We start from the raw sequence: 21,168 nt of genomic DNA, 5'->3' as shown, positions 1-21,168 counted from the left end.
TGTTGGCCTCAAAAAATGAGTTAGGGAGGATTCCCTCTTTTTCTGTTGATTGGAATAGTTTCAGAAGGAATGGTACCAGCTCCTCCTTGTACCTCTGGTAGAACTCAGCTGTGAATCCATCTGGTCCTGGACTTTTTTTGCTTGGTAGGCTATTAATTATTGCCTCAATTTCAGAGCCTGCTATTGGTCTATTCAGGGATTCAACTTCTTCCTGGTTTAGTCTTGGAAGAGTGTAAGTGTCCAGGAAATTATCCATTTCTTCTAGATTTTCTAGTTTATTTGCGTAGAGGTGTTTATAGTATTCTCTGATGGTAGTTTGTATTTCTGTGGGGTCAGTGGTGATATCCCCTTTATCATTTTTTATTGCGTCTATTTGATTCTTCTCTCTTTTCTTCTTTATTAGTCTTGCTAGCGGTCTGTCAATTTTGTTGATCTTCAAAAAACCAACTCCTGGATTCATTGATTTTTTGGAGGGTTTTTTGTGTCTCTATCTCCTTCAGTTCTGCTCTGATCTTAGTTATTTCTTGCCTTCTGCTAGCTTTCGAATGTGTTTGCTCTTGCTTCTCTAGTTCTTTTAATTGTGATGTTAGAGTGTCAATTTTAGATCTTTCCTGCTTTCTCTTGTGGGCATTTAGTGCTATAAATTTCCCTCTACACACTGCTTTAAATGTGTCCCAGAGATTCTGGTATGTTGTATCTTTGTTCTCATTGATTTCAAAGAACATCTTTATTTCTGCCTTCATTTCGTTATGTACCCAGTAGTCATTCAGGAGCAGGTTGTTCAGTTTCCATGTAGTTGAGCGGTTTTGATTGAGTTTCTCAGTCCTGAGTTCTAGTTTGATTGCACTGTGGTCTGAGAGACAGTTTATTATAATTTCTGTTATTTTACATTTGCTGAGGAGTGCTTTACTTCCAACTATGTGGTCAATTTTGGAATAAGTGCGATGTGGTGCTGAGAAGAATGTATCTTCTGTTGATTTGGGGTGGAGAGTTCTATAGATGTCTATTAGGTCTGCTTGCTGCAGAGATGAGTTCAATTCCTGGATATCCTTTTTAACTTTCTGTCTCGTTGATCTGTCTAATGTTGACAGTGGAGTGTTGAAGTCTCCTATTATTATTGTATGGGAGTCTAAGTCTCTTTGTAAGTCTCTAAGGACTTGCTTTATGAATCTGGGTGCTCCTGCATTGGGTGCATATATATTTAGGATAGTTAGCTCTTCCTGTTGAATTGATCCCTTTACCATTATGTAATGGCCTTCTTTGTCTCTTTTGATCTTTGATGGTTTAAAGTCTGTTTTATCAGAGACTAGTATTGCAACCCCTGCTTTTTTTTGTTCTCCATTTGCTTGGTAAATCTTCCTCCATCCCTTTATTTTGAGCCTATGTATGTCTCTGCATGTGAGATGGGTCTCCTGAATACAGCAGACTGATGGGTCTTGACTCTTTATCCAGTTTGCCAGTCTGTTTCTTTTAATTGGAGCATTTAGTCCATTTACATTTAAGGTTAATAAAGTTATGTGTGAACTTGATCCTGCCATTATGATATTAACTGGTTATTTTGCTCGTTAGTTGATGCAGTTTCTTACTAGCCTCGATGGTCTTTACATTTTGGCATGTTTTTGCAGTGGCTGGTACCCGTTGTTCCTTTCCATGTTTAGTGCTTCCTTCAGGGTCTCTTGTAAGGCAGGCCTAGTGGTGACAAAATCTCTAAGCATTTGCTTATCTGTAAAGGATTTTATTTCTCCTTCACTTATGAAACTTAGTTTGGCTGGATATGAAATTCTGGGTTTAAAATTCTTTTCTTTAAGAATGTTGAATATTGGCCCCCACTCTCTTCTGGCTTGTAGAGTTTCTGCCGAGAGATCTGCTGTTAGTCTGATGGGCTTCCCTTTGTGGGTAACCCGACCTTTCTCTCTGGCTGCCCTTAAGATTTTTTCCTTCATTTCAACTTTGGTGAATCTGGCAATTATGTGTCTTGGAGTTGCTCTTCTCGAGGAGTATCTTTGTGGCGTTCTCTGTATTTCCTGGATTTGAATGTTGGCCTGTCCTACTAGGTTGGGGAAGTTCTCCTGGATGATATCCTGAAGAGTGTTTTCCAACTTGGTTCCATTTTCCCCCTCACTGTCAGGCACCCCAATCAGACGTAGATTTGGTCTTTTTACATAATCCCATACTTCTTGCAGGCTTTGTTCATTTCTTTTTCTTCTTTTTTCTTTAGGTTTCTCTTCTCACTTCATTTCATTCATTTGATCCTCAATCACTGATACTCTTTCTTCCAGTTGATCGAGTTGATTACTGAAGCTTGTGCATTTGTCACGTATTTCTCGTGTCATGGTTTTCATCTCTTTCATTTCGTTTATGACCTTCTCTGCATTAATTACTCTAGCCATCAATTCTTCTACTTTTTTTTCAAGATTTTTAGTTTCTTTGTGCTGGGTACGTAATTCCTCCTTTAGCTCTGAGAAGTTTGATGGACTGAAGCCTTCTTCTCTCATCTCGTCAAAGTCATTCTCCGTCCAGCTTTGATCCGTTGCTGGCGATGAGCTGCGCTCCTTTGCCGGGGGAGATGCGCTCTTATTTTTTGAATTTCCAGCTTTTCTGCCCTGCTTTTTCCCCATCTTTGTGGTTTTATCTGCCTCTGGTCTTTGATGATGGTGACATACTGATGGGGTTTTGGTGTAGGTGTCCTTCCTGTTTGATAGTTTTCCTTCCAACAGTCAGGACCCTCAGCTGTAGGTCTGCTGGAGATTGCTTGAGGTCCACTCCAGACCCTATTTGCCTGGGTATCAGTAGCAGAGGCTGCAGAAGATAGAATACTGCTGAACAGCGAGTGTACCTGTCTGATTCTTGCTTTGGAAGCTTCCTCTCAGGGGTGTACTCCACCCTGTGAGGTGTGGGGTGTCAGACTGCCCCTAGTGGGGGATGTCTCCCAGTTAGGCTACTCAGGGGTCAGGGACCCACTTGAGCAGGCAGTCTGTCCCTTCTCAGATCTCAACCTCCGTGTTGGGAGATCCACTGCTCTCTTCAAAGCTGTCAGACAGAGTCGTTTGCGTCTGCAGAGGTTTCTGCTGCTTTTGTTGTTGTGTAGCTGTGCCCTGTCCCCAGCGGTGGAGTCTACAGAGACAGGCAGGTTTCCTTGAGCTGCTGTGAGCTCCACCCAGTTCAAGCTTCCCAGCGGCTTTGTTTGCCTACTTAAGCCTCAGCAATGGCGGACGCCCCTCCCCCAGCCTCGCTGCTGCCTTGCCGCGATATCGCAGACTGCTGTGCTAGCAATGAGGGAGGCTCCGTGGGCGTGGGACCCTCCCGGCCAGGTGTGGGATATAATCTCCTGGAGTGCCCGTTTCCTTAAAGCGCAGTCTTGGGGTGGGAGTTACCCGATTTTCCAGGTGTTGTGTGTCTCAGTTCCCCTGGCTAGGAAAAGGGATTCCCTTCCCCCTTGCGCTTCCCAGGTGAGGCAATGCCTCGCCCTGCTTCAGCTCTCGCTGGTCGGGCTGCAGCAGCTGACCAGCACCGATTGTCCGGCACTCCCTAGTGAGATGAACCCAGTACCTCAGTTGAAAATGCAGAAATCACTGGTCTTCTGTGTCGCTCGCGCTGGGAGTTGGAGACTGGAGCTGTTCCTATTCGGCCATCTTGCTCCGCAAGCTAAAATACATAATTTTATTTCTATATTCTGAGCATTTTTTTTTCTATGCAGTCTTTATGTATCGTCATCATTTTGTTGTTACTGGTGTTTTTTTGTAATTGTGCTTTTTTTGTTTTTGTTTTTGTTTTGAGATATTTTCTTTAACTTGTGAAGTAGAGCATGGCATACAATGTTGTATTCTCACTATTTCAAAAAATTACCTTCTTACTGTACAAGTTATATTCAGCATATAAAGTCTATCCAGCTTTGTTGTTGATACAGTGTGATTATTACATGTTGATGAGGTATGAATTGGAGATGGAATCCAAAATTAATGTACTTATTGTTAAGCTAATTTTAGAGTTGGTGGTGAATATTTTACTTCTGCAAAATGAAAACAGCATTTCATCAGAAGTTGTTTTATGGTCTTTCAGACATTTTGTTTTATATCTTTGGTGCTTTTTGCCCATGAAGTATCTCTTTTGTGTGTTTGTGTTTGTGTGTATGTGTATTGGTCTGCCTCTAAATTTCACAGCGCTCATTGTCAGGAATCAACAGGATCAGGCCTAGGCAGAGAGCTGAGCAGTACTCTAGTAGTTCTCTGTGTCCTGGTTGCCACATTATCTCTGTTGTTTATTTATAGATTGGAGAACTCTCTGACCTGTAACAAAGGTTGGATAGGTCAGAGACAATTGGAAGAGGAATCCTCTACTCTATTGTCCCCTGTGCCCCACGCCAAAATACACTCTGAAATACATATTTAAATATTAAATTTGTATGGTGAATGTATTCTTTTTTAATGTTAAAAAATTAAATGATTGGTCAGCCCACTTAATATTTACAATGCAGGACTTACTTTGCATATTATCTGTCTTGTATTTTTGCTTTATTTAAGCTAAACTGGCCTCCAAAGCTGGAAGGTGAATTAACAGTTGAAAATAATGACATGTATGCAAGGTGTGTTTGGAGGATTGCAGATGCAGGGGCACTGTACTGCTGAGGGAGTGTTGGAAGCTCACTGCAGAAGACGATAAAAGCAGACTGATGTGTATTACTTGCTGAAATGTAAGCTGGAGGCACAGGTGAAGATTGCCAAACCTAATGAGCAGTTTGGCAGATAAGACAAGCTGTCAGGCCGTTGCAGTTCAGCAGTGGGCGTGCTGCCTGTGAACCAAGTCATTTGTTCCAGAGGCCTACACTTAAATACCACAAATAAAATTTTCCTTGTCACTGATATTTGGTATCACAATGAAATACATGTTATCTTTCAGGTTTCCGGTTGAATTATCAGCCATTAACATTTATTTTCAGTTTTGCCTATTCACATTTCATCCACAAAGCAGAGACAAAATATATTTTCCCACATAAGAATGTAAGCAGTATAAGACTTTAAAACACACTAATGAAATGTACATGATTACATGCTTCAGTGAACTAAAACTTTCATCTGTGATCTTTATTTTGCAACACTCTGAAGTAACATTACAGTCCTTTCAGTGTGCTATGTTATTTATATCCCTTACTTTACCCTGGGAATCCTTTATTGCCATTGAGCATATGAAAATTGAGACATGTGCATAGCTTCTCCCCATTGAGCCCATCAGTGGGGAGGAGCTATGTACCGGGGACATTTGGCAAAGATTTTCATGAGTCTGTTGGTTGTAACAGCTCCTTAAGGAAACTTCACAGTTTACCTTCCCTATTTTTTTTTTACCATTTGTAAACTAAGGCTCAGTGATGTAAAACATAATACATTCTGTGCTGTGGCATAACTGTAGCTTAGGTTTTCATATTCAAGACAACAGAGGTATAGCTGAAAATGTATGAACGCTTATTATGCCTCAAGATCCCTTTGTTGGTTTAGTTGTGACAACTTCCAAACAGCTGACTTGGGGCTAAAGCATCTTTCTATCTGGCATCAGTATTTCTAAGTTGCCTTTAAACTGAATAAACATCTGGTGTTTATATTTAATTGCTTCAATGTGGAACACTGCAATTTAAAAAATTACATATATGTAATATAATATTTTACACTAAATAATAGTGACTGGCAGTCCATTGGCCAAAGAAGTATTATTTTTTAGATATTCCGCTCTGTGTCATCAGCTGTAGACACTGACCTGGTATTTATCTGGAAAGGCTTGCTGTCAGGGGTTCACAGTGCTGCCTGTGGGTTATCTCCAGACCCTTTACAGATGGCACTTTAGGACAGGGTGAGTCACAGGTTGTACTAGAAGTTGCCTTTGAAATTAGACCTAAACTATGTGGAACGGGAACCTTTATACACAAAGCTCTCCACCATCCAAATCCTGCTGAACTCTTAGGGAAGAACAGTTTTCCAGATTCATTCTTTCCACATACAAGATTTCCCCACTGCCCAATTACTCTCACCTTTTTTTTTTTTTTTTTTCTTGACTGTTATGTTTTACTTGACTTTGGAGTCTTACCTTGTGCTCTCACCTTTGCATGAGAATGTACCTTATTTCACCAATTATACTATCTGTTTATCAAAAGCAGAAATAGTTACTTACACCTGAAAATTTGTACCGAGAATGTAGCTGTGAATAAATTAAGAAAGTATACTTAAAGTAAGAAATCAAAGGAAGTATATTTAAATCAAAGCAAGAAATCCCATTTCCAAATGGCAATAATGCATGTGTTACATAGAGAGAATCAGTGCATCAAAGTGTTTTAGTAGCCCAGATTAGTTTGTACCCTGATCAATAAACAAGAGTTTTTTTTTCATTTTCATCTTGCAATTCCACCGGGTATTTGGGTTCTTTTTCTATTCAGATATGTCAGATAGAGACATGCGTGTTGTAAATTATTTTGGCAGAATGAAAGCCTGGCAGGTTAAATGCTTGCTTTTCTTCTTGCTGTACTTGATATCAATCTCTTGTTTGCTTCTTGATAATATATTTGGTTATTTTTGTTTTCATTGCTTTTTAAAATTTTTTTATTTTATTTTTTATGATACTTTAAGTTCTAGGGTACATGTGCACAATGTGCAGGTTTGTTAAATATGTATACATGTGCATGTCGCTGTGCTGCGCCCATTAACTCATCATTTACATTAGGTATATCTCCTAATGCTATCCCTCCCTCCACCTACCCTACGACAGGCCCTGGTGTGTGATGTTCCCCTTCCTATGTCCAAGTGTTCTCATTGTTCAGTTCCCACCTATGAGTGAGAACATGCAGTGTTTGGTTTTCTGTTCTTGCAATAGTTTGCTGAGAATGGTTTCCAGCTGCATCCATGTCCCTACAAAGGACATGAACTCATCCTTTTTTATGGCTGCATAGTATTCCATGGTGTATATGTGCTACATTTTCTTAATCCAGTCTGTCACTGATGGACATTTGGGTTGGTTCTAAGTCTTTGCTGTTGTGAATAGTACCACAATAAACATATGTGTGCATGTGTCTTTATAGCAGCATGATTTATAATCCTTTGGGTATATACCCAGTAATGGGATGGCTGGGTCAAATGGTATTTCTAGTTCTAGATCCTTGAGGAATCGCCACACTGTCTTCCACAATGGTTGAACTAGTTTACAGTCCCACCAACAGTGTAAAAGTGTTCCTGTTTCTCCGCATCCTGTCCAGCACCTGTTGTTTCCTGACTTTAATGATGGCCATTCTAACTGGTGTGAGATGATATCTCATTGTGGTTTTGATTTGCGTTTCTCTGATGGCAAGTGATGATGAGCATTTTATCATGTGTCTGTTGGCTGCATAAATGTCTTCTTTTGAGAAGTGTCTGTTCATATCCTTTGCCCACTTTTTCATGGGGTTGTTTTTTTCTTGTAAATTTGTTTGAGTTCTTTGTAGGTTCTGGATATTAGCCCTTTGTCAGATGAGTAGATTGAAAAAATTTTCTCCCATTCTGTAGGTTGCCTGTTCACTCTGATGGTAGTTTCTTTTGCTGTGCAGAAGCTCTTTAGTTTAATTAGATCCCATTTGTCAATTCTGACTTTTGTTGCCATTGCTTTTGGTGTTTTAAACATGAAGTCCTTGCCCATGCCTATGTCCTGAATGGTATTGCCTTGGTTTTCTTCTATAGTTTTTATGGTTTTAGGTCTAACATTTAAGTCTCTAATCCATCTTGAATTAATTTTTGTATAAGGTGCAAGGAAGGGATCCAGTTTCAGCTTTCTACATATGGCTAGCCAGTTTTCCCAGCACCATTTATTAAATAGGGAATCCTTTCCCCATTTCTTGTTTTTGTCAGGTTTATCAAAGATCAGATGGCTGTAGATGTGTGGTGGTTATTATTTCTGAGGGCTGTGTTCTGTTCCATTGGTCTATATCTCTGTTTTGGTACCAGAACCATGCTGTTTTGGTTACTGTAGCCTTGTAGTATAGTTTAAAGTCAGGTAGCGTGATGCCTCCAGCTTTGTTCTTTTGGCTTAGGATTGACTTGGCAATGTGGGCTCTTTTTTGGTTCCAGATGAACTTTAAAGTAGTTTTTTCCAATTCTGTGAAGAAAGTCATTGGTAGCTTGATGGGGATGGCATTGAATCTCTAAATTACCTTGGGCAGTATGGCCATTTTCATGATATTGATTCTTCCTATCCATGAGCATAGAATGTTCTTCCGTTTGTTTGTGTCCTCTTTTATTTCACTGAGCAGTGGTTTGTAGTTCTCCTTGAAGAGATCCTTCACATCCCTTGTAAGTTGGATTCCTAGGTATTTTATTCTATTTGAAGCAATTGTGAATGGGAGTTCACTCATGATTTGGCTCTCTGTTTATCTGTTATTGGTGTATAAGAATGCTTATGATTTTTGCACATTGATTTTGTATCCTGAGACTTTGCTGAAGTTGCTTATCAGCTTAAGGAGATTTGGGACTGAGATGATGGGGTTTTCTAAATATACAATCATTTCGTCTGCAAACAGGGACAACTTGACTTCCTCTTTTCCTAATTGAATACCTTTATTTCTTTCTCCTGCCTGATTGCCCTGGCCAGAACTTCCAACACTGTTGAATAGGAGTGGAGAGAGAAGGCATCCCTGTCTTGTGCCAGTTTTCAAAGGGAATGCTTCTAGTTTTTGCCCATTCAGTATGATATTGGCTGTGGGTTTGTCATAAATAGCTCTTATTATTTTGAGATATGTTCCATCAATACCAAATTTATTGAGAGTTTTTAACATGAAGGGTTGTTGAATTTTGTCAAAGGCCTTTTCTGCATCTATTGAGATAATCAAGTGATTTTTGTCTTTGGTTCTGTTTATATGCTGGATTACGTTTACTGATTTGTGTATGTTGAACTAGCGTTGCATCCCATGGATGAAACCCACTTGATCATGGTGGATAAGCTTTTTGATGTGCTGCTGGATTTGGTTTGCCAGTATTTTATTGAGGATTTTTGCATCGATGTTCATCAGGGATATTGGTCTAAAATTCTCTTTTTTTGTTGTTGTGTCTCTGCCAGGCTTTGGTATCAGGATGATGTTGACCTCATAAAATGAGTTAGGGAGGATTCCCTCTTTTTCTGTTGATTGGAATAGTTTCAGAAGGAATGGTACCAGCTCCTCCTTGTACCTCTGGTAGAATTCGGCTTTGAATCCGTCTGGTCCTGAACTTTTTCTGGTTGGTAGGCTATTAATTATTGCCTGAATTTCAGAGCCTGTTATTGGTCTATTCAGGGATTCAGCTTCTTCCTGCTTTAGTCTTGGGAGAGTGTATGTATCCAGGAATTTATCCATTTCTTCCAGGTTTTCTACTTTATTTGTGTAAAGGTGTTTATAGTATTCTCTGATGGTAGTTTGTATTTCTGTGGGGTCGGTGGTGATATCCCCTTTATCATTTTTTATTGCGTCTATTTGATTCTTCTTTCTGTTCGTCTTTATTAGTCTTGCTAGCGGTCTGTCAATTTTGTTGTTCTTTTCAAAAAACCAACTCCTGGATTCATTGATTTTTTTGAAGAGTTTTTTTTGTGTGTGTGTGTTTCTATCTCCTTCAGTTCTGCTCTGATCTTAGTTATTTCTTGCCTCCTGCTAGCTTTTGAAAGTGTTTGCTCTTGCTTCTCTAGTTCTTTTAATTCTGATGTTAGGGTGTCAATTTTAGATCTTTCCTGCTTTCTCTTATGGGCAATTAGTGCTATAAATTTCCCTCTACACACTGCTTTAAATGTATCCCAGAGATTCTGGTATGTTGCGTCTTTGTTCTCATTGGTTTCAAAGAACATCTTTATTTCTGCCTTCATTTCGTTATGTACCCAGTAGTCATTCAGGAGCAGGTTGTTCAGTTTCCATGTAGTTGAGTGGTTTTGAGTGAGTTTCTTAATCCTGAGTTCTAATTTGATTGCACTGTGGTCTGAGAGACAGTTTATTATAATTTCTGTTCTTGTACATTTGCTGAGAAGTGCTTTACTTCTAACTGTGTGGTCAATTTTGGAATAAGTGCGATGTGGTGCTGAGAAGAACGTATCTTCTGTTGATTTGGGGTGGAGAGTTCTATAGATGTCTGTTAGGTCTGCTTGGTGCAGAGCTGAGTTCAATTCCTGGATATCCTTTTTAACTTTCTGTCTCGTTGATCTGTCTAATGTTGACAGTGGGGTGTTAAAGTCTCCCATTATTATTGTATGGGAGTCTAAGTCTCTTTGTAACTCTTTAAGGACTTGTTTTGTGAATCTAGGTGCTCCTGTATTGGGTGCATATATATTTAGGATAGTTAGCTCTTCTTATTGAATTGGTCCCTTTACCATTATGTAATGGCCTTCTTTGTCTCTTTTGATCTTTGATGGTTTAAAGTCTGTTTTATCAGAGACTAGGATTGCAAGCCCTGCCTTTTTTTGTTTTCCATTTGCTTGGTAGATCTTCCTCTATCCCTTTATTTTGAGTGTATATGTGTCTTCACATGAGGTGGGTCTCCTGAATACAGCACACTGACGGGTCTTGACTCTATCCAGTTTGCCAGTCTGTTTCTTTTAATTGGAGCATTTAGCACATTTACATTTAAGGTTAATATTGTTATGTGTGAATTTGATCCTGTTATTATGATGTTAGCTCATTATTTTGCTCGTTACTTGATGCAGTTTCTTCCTAGCACCGATGGACTTTACATTTTGGCATGTTTTTGCAGTGGCTCATACCAGTTGTTCCTTTCCATGTTTAGTGCTTCCTTCAGGAGCTCTTGTAGGGCAGGCCTGGTGGTGACAAAATCTCTCAGCATTCGCTTGTCTGTAAAGGATTTTATTTCTCCTTCACTTATGAAATTTAATTTGGCGGGATATGAAATTCTGGATTGAAAATTATTTTCTTTAAGAATGTTGAATATTGGCCCCTACTCTCTTCTGGCTTGTAGAGTTTCTGCGGAGAGATCCGCTATTAGTCTGATGGGCCTCCCTTTTAATTCTGATGTTAGGATGTCAATTTTAGATCTTTCCTGCTTTTCTTATGGGCATTATAGTGCTATAAATTTCCCTCTACACACTGCGTTAGCCTGAGATAGGAGGATCGCTTGAACCCAGGAGTTTGAGGCTGCAGTGAGCTATGATCCTAACACTGCTCTCCAGCCTGGGTGACACACCAAGACAGACACCATCTCTTCAAAAAAGGAAACTAGGGGCATCAGTGTGTGCACGCAGCATGGCTTGTGAATGCGGAAGTGTATGTGTGCATAGTTGTGCTCAAGAATGTGTTGATGAAATGATTATACCTTCTCAGAATGAAGGTAATTATTTATTTATTTATTTATTTATTTATTTATTTATTTATTTATTTTGAGGTGGAGTCTCACTCTGTCACCAGGCTGGAGTACAGTGGCAGTATCTTGGCTCACTGCAACCTCTGCCTCCTGGGTCAAGCGATTCTCGTGCCTCAGCCTTCCGAATAGCTGGAACTACAGGCACACACCACCACTCCTGGCTAATTTTTTGTATTTTAGTAGAGATGGGGTTTCACCATGTTGGCCAGGATGGTCTCAATCCTCTGATGTGATCTGCCCGCCTCGGCATCCCAAAGTGCTGGGATTACAGGTGTGAGCCACCATGCCTGGCCTGAAGGTCATTTTCATAAAGATCTCTCCATGTCTTAGATTTGATTCTTCCTTTAAATATTTTTGTCATTGACATTTGAAAGCACCTGACCATATATAAAATGAAGAATTTTCATAACTCCGTAAAAGAATTATGACATCATCTACTATTTCTGTCTCTTGTCTCATAAATCTAAACCATCAACCTGCTTATTTTTGTATACTGTCACACTGTGTATTCCCTGCATTGAATGCCTTTCTATTGATATTCTCTGTAAAAATTGTGGGAAGTTTTTTGCACCCTAAATTTTCTGTTATGGGGATTAAATATCCACTATCCAATTTTTTTCCAAGTCTTACAGCAGCAGTGGTAAATACAGCCCTCACAGCAGCCTGTTGTTTGTTCTGCAGTTGTGTTTCCATCACATTTCGCAAAGCATCTTTTTCTTCATGGTCATACCCAACTAGTAAGTTTTTAAAAAAATTATGTAATATGTGTGTATACAAATACTTATGTGTATGTGTGTACATATACAGCTGATATATAGTGAGATTATTTATGCATGAATTATAGAATTAGCTTGAATTTTTTTTTATTTTTTTTTTGAGACGGAGTCTCGCTCTGTCCCCCAGGCTGGAGTGCAGTGGCCTGATCTCAGCTCACTGCAAGCTCCGCCTCCCGGGTTTACGCCATTCTCCTCCCTTAGCCTCCGGAGTAGCTGGGACTACAGGCGCCCACCACCTCGCCCAGCTAGTTTTTTGCATTTTTTAGTAGAGACGGGGTTTCACCGTGTTAGCCAGGATGGTCTCGATCTCCTGACCTCGTGATCCGCCTGTCTCGGCCTCCCAAAGTGCTGGGATTACAGGCTTGAGCCACCGCGCCCAGCCTAGAATTAGCTTGAAATTTTAAGAAAATAAATTGTTTTCTAGAGATAAATCTCATGTTTAAGAAGTGAAATTACAATTGAATCATTTAGGAATGCCTCAGACTAAACATAATATGGAAAAAGCCATAACCAAAAGTCATTTTAGAGTACTGCTAGGTTACTCAACCTATCATCACATTTAATTAAAATGTCAGTTTGAACCATGGCCAGTCTATTTTGGTTAATATGTTATTTAAATAAGCTTGTGAAGCCTTCATTTTAAATATAGAATTTGTGTTAATGAACTGGAAAATAACATTCTATTGCTTGGAAGATGTGTTAAAGCCTAAAGATTTATGACTTTGTAAAAGAAGAAAACCAGCTGGTGATCAGTTGGCATTAGTACATGAGGATGTTCTCATATTTGGTAATAGCCTTTTTTTTTTTCTAACTAGAGTAAGGGAGTTGGGAACAGGAGGCAGAAACAAGGACACAGATGTATAAAAAATCATAGCACAAAACTGCACTGAGTTCTGAGTATGGGTCTGTGATCCATGCTTCAGTTTGAGAGGTTCATGTGTCCCTTAAGAGAACAGACAGGAAAGCCAGGAGGACAGGAGTATGTTTGGACCTGTGCCTGTGCTTCCACCACAGAAGTCAGCAGCTCTACCTTTCTCTTTTCTCCTCTTTATCTAATAATTGTCTCCTCTTCAAATTTGGGAAATGAGTTTAATCAAAGATTTGTTGTGTTTTTTGTTTGTTTTTGAAATGTGGCCTCAGTGTGTTGCCCAGGCTGGTCTTAAACTCCTGGGCTCAAGTGATCCTCCCTCTCAGCGTCCTGAGTAGCTGGGACTACAGGCGTGCACCACCACACCCAGCTAAGTTAATGCTAATGTATAGTGTATTTGCCTCAGTTTTGAAGGGCAGGATGTATGTAGTTCTGTGTGTGTAGTGGGGAGTGTTTGTGTGTGTGTGTGTGTGTAGTCCATTGCTGCTACAACAAACCACCATGTCAGGGCATAAAACAAATTTATTACACTCCTGTATGTCAGAGTCTGATGTGGATGTCCCTGGGCTGAAATCTAGGTGGTGGAAAGGCTACCTTCATCTCTAGAGGCTCTAGGGGATCTTTTTTTCTCGCCTTTTCCACATTCTGGAGTCTGCCTGCATTTTTTGGCTTTGGGCTCTTCTCCACTCTTACCATTAGCAACCTTGCATCTCATGGACCCTTCTTCTATGGCCACATGTCTCTGTGGCTCTTTCCTTCCCCCTTCTCTTCCACTGTTAAGGACTCATGTGCTTACTTAGTCCTGAATGGAGACGCCATCATCATCCATATGAGCCCACTGTCCTAATCCATACAGGCTGCTACAAGGAAATGCACTAGACCGGGCAGCTTATAAACAACAGAACTTTGTTTCTCACAGTCCTGGAGGCTGAGAAGTGCAAGATCAAGGTGCCGGCAGTTTTGGTGTCTGGAGAAGGTCTGCTTTCTCATGGAGACCTCCTTCTTGCTGTGTCTTCACATGATGAGAGGAACAAACAAGTTCCCTTGTGCCTTTAATAAGGGTGCTAATCCCAGTCATGAGGGCAGAGTCTCCTGTAAGGCTTAACCTCCTAATACCATCACCTTGAGGGTTAGGATTTTAACACATGAACATTGATGGAACACAACGTTCCTTCCATAGCACCAGGGTAGTCTCCTCATGTCAAGGTCTTTACCTTAATCACATGTATGATGTACCGTTTTCATGTAAGGTTCTAGGAATCTGTGGACATCTTTGGGGGGCCTTATTTTGCTGACCACATTATACATATATTTTAATATTCTAGACTAGTATGAAAACAATGCCACTTCCATTGCTTTATATCTGTGTGTGTGTGTGTATGTATATATACGTGTATATATATACATATTGTCTAATACTATAATTTTAAAAAAGTGGTGGACAAAAATATACCCTTTTTTTAAAAAAAAGTTTTTTTACTATTTTACTTCATACTGCCAACTTCTTTTTCCTGAAACTGCTTCAATCCTGGAATTCTTTTTTGCTATTAGTTTAATTTTATTGAAATATTCATGAATGAGCATAGACTTGTATATGGATTTGAAAGTCACAGTAATGTTCTCATGAATTCATCTGTGAATAACATTTTATAGACAAAATGTCTGCACTAGGATCAGGACAAGAGGAAGAGGTATAATTCCCTTGTTCTAAGGTACCGCCGTTCATTGTTATTGTTTTAAAATACAAGTGTTGACTGATGTTAAAACACAAAAAGGGGCCAGGAGTGGTGGCTCCCGCCTGTAATCCCAACACTTTGGGAGGCCAAAGTGGGTGGATCACCTGAGGTCAGCAGTTTGAGACCAGCCTGGCCAAGATGGTGAAACCCCATCTCTACTAAAAATCCAAAAATTAGCTGGGCATGTGTTAACGCACCTGTAATTTCAGCTACCTGGGAGGCTGAGTCAGGAGAATCGCTGGAACCTAGGAGGCGGAGGCTGCAGTGAGCCGAGATCACACCAATGCACTCCAGCCTGGGTGACAGAAAGAATGAGACTCTGTTCTTCCCCCACCCCCCCTCCAAACACACACACACACACACACACACACACACACACACACACACACACACACACACACACAAAGGGATAATTGGCCAGGCACAGTGGCTCACGCCTGTAATCCCAACACTTTGGGAGGCTGAGGCGGACAGATCACCTGAGGCCGGGAGTTCGAGACCAGTCTGACCAACATGGAGAAACCCCGTCTCTACTAAAAATACAAAAGTTAGCAGGGCATGTTGGCCCATGCCGGTAATCCCAGCTACTCGGGAGGCTGAGACAGGAGACTCACCTGAACCTGGGAGATGGAGGTTACTGTGAGCCGAGATTGCACCATTGTACTCCAGCCTGGGCAACAAGAGGGAAACTCTGTCTCAAAGGAAAAAAAAAAAAGAGGCAGATTTATAACTGGGCAGTAGAATTGAAAATCATTTTAACAAATATCAAAAATACCTGAGGAACTTGTATAAATAGGAAAAAAAAAAAAGAGAGAAAAACATCAAGAAGCCCCCAGAAAAGCAGATTTATAAAGGGGCAATGGATTTGAATAGACATTTAGCCAAAGAAGACATCCAGCTGGTGAAAAGGCATATGGAAAGGCGCTCAACATCACTGATTATCAGGAAAATGAAAGTCAAAACTGCCACAAGTGGCTTAGACCATAGCGGCGTGCATGAAAGTTTTCAGGCCTTCAGTTGTTGGGAGTGGCTGAGGAGAGTGGGGAGCTTTTGTCTGTAGTTGCAAGAGTGGAGTCTCAACAAGAACCAGTGTATTCTGGACATGTGTGGGCCCTGGAGTGTGCATGGCTGGATGCTCTGTCTACCTGTGCCTTACAGAGTGACACCATTGTGCTGTGGTCGATCAGAGGGGCAGGTGGCTTTCACAGGGAGTGAGAAGTGGCGGGGGTTGGTTTGTTTGCCTGTGGATGATAGCAAAAGTGTGTTGGCTTACCAAGAACTTTTTCCAGTGGCCTATTTTACTGCAGTTCTAGACCCAGACTGGGGTCCCAAGGCATTTCGGCAGCCCACAGCTTCTTAGTAAGTGCATGTTCAGTTGGATCCCCCAGCTCAGCCTGGGTCATCCCCACCTTCTGCCTCCTGGGCCATAGCTCGGCTCTGCACTGAGCTGTCATCCTGTGGTGAGCAAGACCCCATTCTTGGGCTTCAGTGTCTTTTCCTGCAGCATGCAATCAAGGTGGTGGCTGGAAGGGGCCAAGGAGCCACATCTCACAGTGCCTGCTGCCTGAACAAAGACCAGAGGCTTGTGGAACACATGGCTGTCAGCTTTCTCCTACTCGATGACTCTTCAGCTGCCCCCACATGGCTTTCTAGCTCACAGCAGATCTAGCCTTCTCTGAGCAGTGAAGATGGGATGTTTTATGGTCATTTTCCCAGGTGTGCAGAGCCCAAGTGGAGTTCTTCAGCACACCCTAGTCCATCCCCTCACTAACCCCCCTGGAGGGAGATCCTGTTAGTCACTATGGGGTGAGTGTCTGTGTGTGTGTGTGTGTGTGTGTATGTGTGTGTGTTCATCACTTGTTGCTTGGGGATGGGAAGAGACAACAAAAGCCTACAGAATCTCTTGTTCTCAGTTCATCTCCCATCCTAGTCCAATCATGGTCTAACATCCTTAGCTACTAATGGCAGAGGAGACTCTGCACATTTGTGTTCATGTGGCCTTGGATGTTGGCAGATTCAGATTGGTGCCCCAGGCATCTGTGCCTGTAACTGCAGTTTCAGCAGGCTCAGGACCAGGCTAAAGGGCCTCCAAGCTTCCTCCAGTTTCCTGGTGCGTGCATGTGCAATATACTCCCCTGGCCTGGGGCTTTCCTGCCTCTTCTTACCAGTTGGGTCAGAACTAGCTTATTAACCAGGGTTTTCTGAGCTTTAATAGAACTGTCTCCGACCAATTGGAGACATGATAGTTATAGATTTTTAAAGATACATTATTATTTTAGACTAGTTTTGAGTATACAGCAAAATGGGGTGCAGAGTCCAGATATCTCATATGCCCTCAATTCCTGTACACTCTCAGGTCACTCCACGAACAACCTCCTACAGCAGAGACACTTTGAAACATTAGAAAAGATATTTGAGCATCCAGAAATTTATAAACTAGGCAGCCCCTGACTGCTCAGAGGTCCTACAGAGGTCCTCAGAGGCAGCTCAGAGGTCCTACAGAGAGGCTTAGGGACAGTTGGGGGAGAATTTTATATGGTGAATGTGGAAGAAAAAGAAAATACTTGATTGAGTGAAATAGAGCAGCGGCCTCATTTGCAACATTACAGTGGAAAGTCTCTAGTTAGATGTTAGTTGGTGGTTTCCGATTGGTTAAGCTTAAGTTTCCTTTTTTTTTATTTACACTGAGTCAAGTTTTGGTTTGTTTAAGGAGGAACTGAGTGTACTGCAACCATCTCAGCCTCATGGCCACCTGTTTATTTGATTATTTTTAACAGAGAAGATCCTTTTAAAACTGTCTGTTGCCCTGGCTGGAGTGCAGTGGTGTGATCACGGCTCACTGCGGCCATAACCTTGCAGGCTCAGGTGATCCTCCCACCTCAGTGCTCCCCACCCTGAGTAGCTGGGACTACAGGCACGTGCCACCACACCACTATGCTAGGCTAATTGTATTTGTTTGAGAGATGCAGTTTCCCTAAGTTGCTTCGGCTTCTTTTGAACTCTTAGACTCAAATAATCTGCCTTCATTGGTTTCCCCAAGTGCTGCAATTACAGGCCATCTAAATCTTTTATCTCAGATTTTCCTTGTGACAAAATGAAGGGTACTTTTTCTGACATGATGAGCAGAGAAAGGGGAGGTGGGCGCATCCTGTGCATATTCTTTTCTCAGGTGATGGGAATATGGTCGGCTCTTGCCTAATGGGATATATTTTCTCCTTGAATGATTTGGCAAGATATCAGATGAGAGAAGTTGAATAAACGTTAGAAGAACATAGAAAGGATAGGTTATACATGTTGGGTTTCTGAAGAAATTATGTCATTGGAGAAAAGAAACTTTTATTGATTTCTGGAAACATTTAGCGCTAATTTTTTATGTAAGTAAATTGAATGTATGATGATATCTCTGACCACTTTTTGATATTTTTTTCTGGTTCAGCTGAGTGGTGTCGTTGAGGAAACACAAAGTGGGACTCATCCAGGGATGAGATTTTGCCAGAGGAAGGATGAGCAGCAAGTCAGGGAGCTTAAGGTAATTATGAGAAAGTGACTATCTAAAATTGCTTAGGTAGAAGGAGACAGATTGGATTTTTTTGTGTTTGGTATGTGGGGTAAAAGTGGTGTGGGTGTGTACACGAGATGTGTTGTTTATTCTCTTTTATTTATTTATTTTTTTTTGAGAGAGAGTGTCGCTCTGTCGTCCAGGCTGGAGTGCTGTTGCACTATCTTGGCTCACTGCAACCTCTGCCTCCTGGGTTCAAGCGATTCTCCTGCCTCAGCCTTCCAAGTAGCTGGGATTACAGGTGCCTGCCACCACGCCGGGCTAATTTTTCTGTGTGTGTGTGTTTTTTTTTTTTTTAGTAGAGATGAGGTTTTGCTATGTAGGTGAAGCTAGTCTTGAACTCCTGACCTCAAATGATCTGCCCGCCTCGGCCCCCAAAAGTACTGGGATTACAGGCGTGAGCCACAACGCCCAGCCTGTTTATTCTCTTAAGAGAGAAAATGAGGGGATTAATGGACTGTGGTTCTGGACAAGGTGAAAAACTCTTAAAGTGGAAGTACTGGGACAAGTGCTCTGACAGGCTAGGATGGTGCAGTCAGTCCCTTCACCCAGAAATCAGTGGACTGTTAGCAGTTCAGACTCAAACCTAGTGAAAAACAGGCGGTGGAAAGGAAGTCTCTCATGGCAACTGGCAGAAATGTTTATAGAATAAATGGAGTTACCTGCTTTCAGCCCCAGGTGGTAGCTATTGTCTGCCCTGATGATATGTGATAATTTGTGATCTTGTTGTCTTAAAATGTGGTCACTCGTCTCCAGTAGAATTAAGTGCACAGTGAAGTTGTCCCCCTATCCCCAAAGAGATAAACATATATGAATGAACTCAAGTGATAACAACTACTGCTGCCTGGGATCATGAGAGACCTGAAACGAACTGATAGGAAGTGAAAGGTGACTGAGATAATGAGAATAGACCCATCTGCAGAGAATCATAAAACCAGCAAAGAAAGGTCTTGTGTAAGTTGCCTTCAGAAGCTTTGTCCATAAGAACTCTAAGGACTTCTCCAGATCTGTTGGCTGCCGCTGTGATCTCTGCCCAAAAGGAGCCTCTGACCAGCATCCAAAGGGCTTCTGGACCCACTGGACTCTTCTGGAGGTACACTGGTCTCCCGAGCCATGGCTGTGGCTTTTTACTCCCTTTGTCACTGCCTGTGTGTAGAATGATAATTGCATAATTGATAGTGTGAAGACCTTGATAAATGGTAAATCTGAGCATCTGTATTTGGCTGACGTGTCATTGTGAAACCTCACAGCTTCAGTCAGTGTCAGCACAGCTAGGGAGCTTTTGTGCCTAATGCACATGTCACTGGGCATAGTCTACAGGCACCTAATAACTCAGGTACCTTAACAGTCACTAATGAGTGTATCTCCAAGGAACAGTCCAACAACACATGACTGGCCTGACTCAAGGTAACTATATGTCCAATCCAGGATCATAGTGAGTGGGCATCTGCCAACCAGGGGTCATTCCCCCTGCCTGCCATTGAGCAGTTCAGGAGTGACTGGTGTAAGCAGACATGAGTGAGCTTGCTCAATTCACTATTTGCCTCTTTCGAGGGGATCATACCCAGGATCTAGGTCATTGTGCCTTATTGGAGTCCTACGCATTTCACTTGCAAATTATATTTGAAAATTAAATGACCATGTTGCAAGTCATTCACAAGACATTTTTTAAAATTGCATTCCAGAACCCATATTAACATCCAGTGACCTGTAGAAAGCAGTAGAGAAATGTATTAGGCAAAAAGTTCTGGCAAAGACCAGTCTGATACTGGCCTGATTATCCAACCTCAGGAATTGGCCACATCAACTCAACGAGCGAAGAAAAATAGAAAGTACCAGATTTATTACTCAAGACATTAGGAACTGTTCATTTAGATAGACGATTTTAGCTAACAAAATATTACAACGTCATCCTGAAGAATATGTCCCTCTTCCAGAGAACCCAGGAGGTTATCATGACCCCTGGAAAGCCAGACCAGCAGTAACAGTGCAAGTGGCATAGGTGTATGAGTGCAGAAATACAATCTCTACTGCAAGTAAGTTTCATACTAGGCAAGAATTACAGGATAGACATAGAACTTTTGCTCACAAAGTCAAATCAGATGTACAAATTTAATATGGCTTAGGAGTTAATGGTGGTTAAATTCATCATGCTTACGGGAAGTGAAGTAGGACAAATGACGAATTGCAAATAACTCCAGGATTAATGATGAATTAATTGCTAGAGCAGAAAATATCCAAGACCTTCCTGACTTATGATGGGGATGGGTAAAGTAGTTGGATGAGACGATACCCAAACATGATTCCCAGCTTTACCTAAACAATGGAAGACTGTAGAGGATGCCATTAAGATATCTTAAGAATATGGAAGATTATTATTCACTTCTCATGGGACAGGACTTTATAGGGCACCTGAAAAAATTCTCATGAAAAATCACTTTTACAAAATGTCAAGTTATGATGTCCAAGATGAAACCAATGAGTCACAACATTCACATAATACACTGTGCAACCCTGATCTCCTGACTGTCATAAAATGTTACTTACCTCTAAACCAAAGGTTCATTTTATACTTTAATTTTTCTCATTTTTTTCTGTTCTCTTAGCTTAAGAAAAGATCATTACAAACTTTTTGTATGTTTTTCATATATGCTTACAAAGGGTTGTAAAATTTTGTTGTGATTATTGTTGCTTTAAGCTGAAACTTCCCTAATCTTTCTTTGGAGATTGTGGCATAGCATTCTAGTTTCCTTTCCATATCCAATTGTTTTCTGTAATGAATACAGAAATATAGGCACTATTTTGTTACTTTAAATAGACATCATCTCAAGTCTACAAGAATTATCCAAAATGGTATCTAATGACATTTCTAGGTCTTCAGACACTATTAACA

The 21,168-nt window shown here is 41.1% G+C and overlaps 1 protein-coding gene across 7 annotated transcripts in view; it reads left to right on the top strand.

The window, feature by feature from the left end:
- LOC135965095 (arf-GAP with GTPase, ANK repeat and PH domain-containing protein 5-like) overlaps positions 1-21,168 on the top strand; it is an 80,651-nt gene that overhangs the window by 34,550 nt on the left and 24,933 nt on the right. For all 7 annotated transcript variants that reach the window (XM_065520770.2, XM_074001649.1, XM_065520769.2 and 4 more), the window contains one exon: positions 18,153-18,245. In XM_065520770.2, coding sequence (XP_065376842.1) covers positions 18,153-18,245 — 93 coding nt within the window. The remainder of the gene's footprint in view (positions 1-18,152; positions 18,246-21,168) is intronic.

Source organism: Macaca fascicularis, chromosome 9 (assembly GCF_037993035.2).
Source record: "Macaca fascicularis isolate 582-1 chromosome 9, T2T-MFA8v1.1".
NCBI classification, from domain to species: domain Eukaryota; kingdom Metazoa; phylum Chordata; class Mammalia; order Primates; family Cercopithecidae; genus Macaca; species Macaca fascicularis.
Note: the sequence above shows the minus strand (reverse complement) of the source record. Positions and strands in the feature narration are given on the sequence as shown.